Source organism: Nothoprocta perdicaria, unplaced genomic scaffold (genome assembly GCF_003342845.1).
Source record: "Nothoprocta perdicaria isolate Ctin4 unplaced genomic scaffold, notPer1 scaffold_1052, whole genome shotgun sequence".
NCBI classification, from domain to species: Eukaryota; Metazoa; Chordata; class Aves; order Tinamiformes; family Tinamidae; genus Nothoprocta; species Nothoprocta perdicaria.
Window position 1 is genome coordinate 3,471 of NW_020454153.1, and position 4,321 is coordinate 7,791.

The 4,321-nt window shown below is 60.5% G+C and overlaps 1 protein-coding gene across 1 annotated transcript; it reads right to left on the bottom strand.

Annotated features, from left to right (window-relative positions):
- Positions 1-811: 811 nt before the first annotated feature.
- Positions 812-4,046, bottom strand: CSNK2B (casein kinase 2 beta). Its single transcript, XM_026044751.1, has 3 exons — positions 3,941-4,046; positions 2,488-2,677; positions 812-925 (listed from the first exon to the last, which is right to left on the bottom strand). The coding sequence occupies exons 1-3, from the start codon at positions 4,044-4,046 to the stop codon at positions 835-837; spliced, it is 387 nt and encodes a 128-aa protein (XP_025900536.1). The 3' UTR covers positions 812-834.
- Positions 4,047-4,321: the final 275 nt, after the last annotated feature.

Below are 4,321 nucleotides of genomic sequence, written 5' to 3' on the forward strand. Positions count from 1 at the left end.
TGACCCCACCCACCCACTTTTGGGCACAAAAGCTACCAAATCGGCTCTTTTCCCCGGGTTTTTAAATGTTCAAACCTAAAAATCATTTTTCAACTTCAAGTTTCAAAATTTTCAATTTCAAAATTTTCAAGTTTGAAATTTTCAAGTTCAAAATTTCCAAGTTTGAAAATTTTAGTTTCAGAATCTCCGATCTTAAAAATTAATTTAAAAACTTTCAATTTTAAAAATTTCAATTTCAAAAATTTCGATTTTAAACATTCCAATTTCAAAATTTTCAATTTTAAAAATTTCAATTTCAGAAATTTCCATTTCAAACATTCCGATTTCAAAAGTTTCAATTTTAAAAACTTCAATTTCAGAATTTTCCATTTTAAACATTCTAACTTCAGAATTTTCAATTTTAAAAAATTCAATTTCGAAATTTTCAATTTTCAAAATTTCCAATTTTAAAAATTCCAATTTCAGAAATTTCCATTTCAAACATTCCGATTTCAAAATTTTCAATTTCCAAAATTTCAATTTCGAAATTTCCAATTCTCAAAATTTCCAATTTCGAAATTTCCAATTCTCAAAATTCCCAATTTTTGAAACAACGAGCGTGAAAAACACAAAACAATTTAAAAACTCATTCCAAACCCTCAAAACGAATCTTCAAACATTTTAAGACAGCTCTTTAAATTTTTTTTTGAAATTTCCCCGAACCCAACGAATCCATTTCGGAACGCCCCTCCCGCCCCCTCCGCGCACAGAACCCCCGAGGCGGCTCCTTTGCCCCAGGGGTGTTCCTTGCGCGCCGCTGCGGGGCGCGGCGCCGCGGGGGCCCCGGCGTCCGGCTCAGCGGATCGTCTTCACGGGGCTCTTGAAGTTGCTGGCGGCCTGCAGCTGCAGCTGGTACGCCATGGGGTGGATCTTGAAGCCGTAGAGCCTGCGGGCGCCGCGGGCGCCGCGGTGAGCGGGGCAGCAGTGGGGCCAGGGTGACCGGGGCCCCAGTGGGGCCACAGACACCGGGAGCCCTCAGTAGGGGCCAGAGTGAACGAGACCTCAGGAGGCTCCAGAGTGACCTGGGACCCTCAGGAGGGGCCAGAGTGAATGGGGCCCCAATGGCCTCTACAGTGACCGGGAGCCCTCAGTAGGTTCCAGAGTGAACGGGGCTCAATAGGCTCCAGAGTGAACACAGCCCTCAATAGGCTCTACAGTGACCTGGAGCCCTCAATAGGCTCCAGAGTGAACGGGCTCCCAAGAGGCTCTACACGGATCTGGGACCCTCAGTAGGTTCCAGAGTGAACGGGCTCCCAAGAGGCTCCAGAGTGACCCCCCCACCCACCATCATTGGCCTCCAGAACCACCATTAGGCTCCAGGGTGAACCCAATGGCACCCTTAGGCTCCAGAGTGAACCCAACCCTTCAATAGGTTCCCGAGCCCTCAGTAGGCTCCAGGGTGAACCCAGCCCACCGTTAGGCTCCCGGTTGAACCCAGCCCATCGTTAGGCTCCAGAGTGACCCCAATGGCACCAATGGGCTCCAGAGCCATCGTTAGGCTCCAGGGTGACCCCAGCCCATCGTTAGGCTCCAGGGTGAACCCAGCCCATCATTAGGCTCCAGAGTGAACCCAGCCCACTGTTAGGCTCCCAGTTGAACCCAGCCCACCGTTAGGCTCCAGGGTGAACCCAATGGCACCCTTAGGCTCCAGAACCATCATTAGGCTCCAGGGTGAACCCAAGGGCACCCTTAGGCTCCAGAGCCATCATTAGGCTCCAGGGTGAACCCAGCCCATCATTAGGCTCCAGAACCACCATTAGGCTCCAGGGTGAACCCAAGGGCACCAATGGGCTCCAGAACCTTCATTAGGGTCCCAGTTGAACCCAGCCCATCAGTAGGTTCCAGAGTGAACCCACCCCATCGTTAGGCTCCAGGGTGAACCCAATGGCACCCTTAGGCTCCAGAGTGAACCCAGCCCATCATTAGGCTCCAGAGTGAACCCAGCCCATCATTAGGCTCCAGAGCCACCATTAGGGTCCAGGATGAACCCAATGGCACCAATGGGCTCCAGAGCCACCGTTAGGCTCCCGGTTGAACCCAGCCCACCATTAGGCTCCAGAGTGAACCCAATGGCACCAATGGGCTCCAGAGCCATCATTAGGCTCCAGAGTGAACCCAGCCCACCGTTAGGCTCCAGAGCCACCATTAGGCTCCCGGGTGAACCCAAGGGCACCAATGGGCTCCAGAACCACCATTAGGCTCCAGAGTGAACCCAGTCCATCATTAGGCTCCAGAGTGAACCCAGCCCACTGTTAGGCTCCCGGTTGAACCCAGCCCACCGTTAGGCTCCCGGTTGAACCCAACCCACCGTTAGGCTCCAGAGTGAACCCAATGGCACCAATGGGCTCCAGAACCTTCATTAGGCTCCCGGTTGAACCCAGCCCACCGTTAGGCTCCCGGTTGAACCCAGCCCACCGTTAGGCTCCAGGGCGGCCGCGCGCGACTCACCGGGGCACGAACTGGTTGGCGGGGCGCTTGGGCCGGTACTCGGGGTGCACCATGAAGAGCATGTGAGGGAAGCCGGTGCCGAAGTAGGCGCCGTCCGTGTGGTGGTGGCGCGAGGACTTGGGCGTGTAGACGTCCATGCACTTGGGGCAGTAGAGCTTCACCATGGCCTCGCCCGGGATGTCCGAGAGGCCTGCGGGGAGAGGGGCCCCGGCGTCCGGGGGAGAGGGGCCCCGGCGTCCGGGGATACCCGTGTTAGGGATAGGGGGCCCCGGTGTCCGGGGGAGCGGGACCCAGGTGTCTGGGGGACAGTGGGCCCAGGCGGCCGGGTGAGAGGGGCCCAGGTGTCCGGGGGAGGAGGGGCCCCAGCGTCCGGGGGACAATGGGCCCCGGTGTCCGGGTGAGGAGGGGCCCCGGCGTCCGGGGGACAATGGGCCCAGGCGTCCGGGGGAGAGGGGCCCCGGCGTCCGGGAGACAATGGGCCCCGGCGTCCGGGGATACCCGTGTTAGGGATACGGGGCCCCAGTGTCCGGGGGAGCGGGCCCCGGCATCCGGGTGAGAGAGGGGCCCCGGCGTCCGGGGGACAATGGGCCCAGGTGTCCAGGTGAGAGGGGCCCCGGCGTCCGGGTGAGGAGGGGCCCCGGCGTCCGGGTGAGGAGGGGCCCCGGCGTCCGGGGGACAATGGGCCCCGGCGTCCAGGTGAGGAGGGGCCCCGGCGTCCGGGGGAGGAGGGGCCCCGGTGTCCGGGGGAGAGGGGCCCCGGCGTCCGGGGATACCCGTGTTAGGGATAGGGGGCCCGGGCGTCCGGGGCAGAGGGGCCCAGGTGTCCGGGCAATAGGGGCCCAGGCGTCCAGGGAACAATGGGCCCCGGTGTCCGGGTGAGGAGGGGCCCTGGCGTCCGGGAGAGCGGGACCCAGGTGTCCGGGGGACAATGGGCCCCGGTGTCCGGGTGAGGAGGGGCCCCGGCGTCCGGGGGACAGTGGGCCCCGGCGTCCGGGGATACCCATGTTAGGGATAGGGGGCCCCGGCGTCCGGGTGAGAGGGGCCCAAGTGTCTGGGGGACAATGGGCCCAGGCGTCCGGGGGAGAGGGGCCCTGGCGTCCGGGGACACCCGTGTTAGGGACAAGGGGCCCCGGCGTCCGGGTGAGGAGGGGCCCAGGCGTCCGGGGATACCCGTGTTAGGGACAAGGGGCCCCGGCGTCCGGGTGAGGAGGGGCCCCGGCATCTGGGGATACCTGTGTTAGGGATAAGGGGCCCCAGCGTCCGGGGGACAATGGGCCCAGGCGTCCGGGTGAGAGGGGCCCAGGCGTCCGGGGACACCCGTGTTAGGGACAAGGGGCCCCGGCGTCCGGGTGAGAGGGGCCCCGGTGTCCGGGGACACCCGTGTTAGGGACATGGGGCCCCGGCGTCCGGGTGCCCCCCTCCCCCCCAAGGGGCCCCGGCGTCCGGGCCGCACCGATGGGCAGCATGGGCTGGTTCTCGCAGTAGACGCGGGGGCAGTAGCCGAAGTCGCCCTGTTGGTACTTCTCCAGCTGGGGGGACAATGGGGACAATGGGGACATTGGGGACAATGGGGACATGGGGACAATGGGGACAGTGGGGACATGGGGACAATGGGGACAACGGGGACAATGGGGGCAGTGGGGACATGGGGACAATGTGGGGGTGGGACAATGGGGTGGTGGCCTTGAGGACATGGGGACGTGGGGTTGGACGTGGGGACAAGGTGTGGTTGGGATGGAGACAATGGGGTGGTGGCACTGGGGACAAGTGTGGTTGGGGACGGGAACAACAGGAGGGTGGCTTTGGGGACATGGGGACAACGAAGTGTGGTTGG

What these genes read in the sequence shown, in the direction of transcription:
- CSNK2B (XM_026044751.1), bottom strand. Translation starts at nt 4,046, where the DNA reads ATGTCCCCATTGTCCCCATTGTCCCCCCAGCTGGAGAAGTACCAACAG. An exon ending in CCAGCCCATGCTGCCCATCG is followed by an intron (nt 2,678 to 3,940) that starts GTGCGGCCCGGA and finishes CTCTCCCCGCAG; the next exon opens with GCCTCTCGGACATCCCGGGC. An exon ending in GCCAACCAGTTCGTGCCCCG is followed by an intron (nt 926 to 2,487) that starts GTGAGTCGCGCG and finishes CGGCGCCCGCAG; the next exon opens with GCTCTACGGCTTCAAGATCC.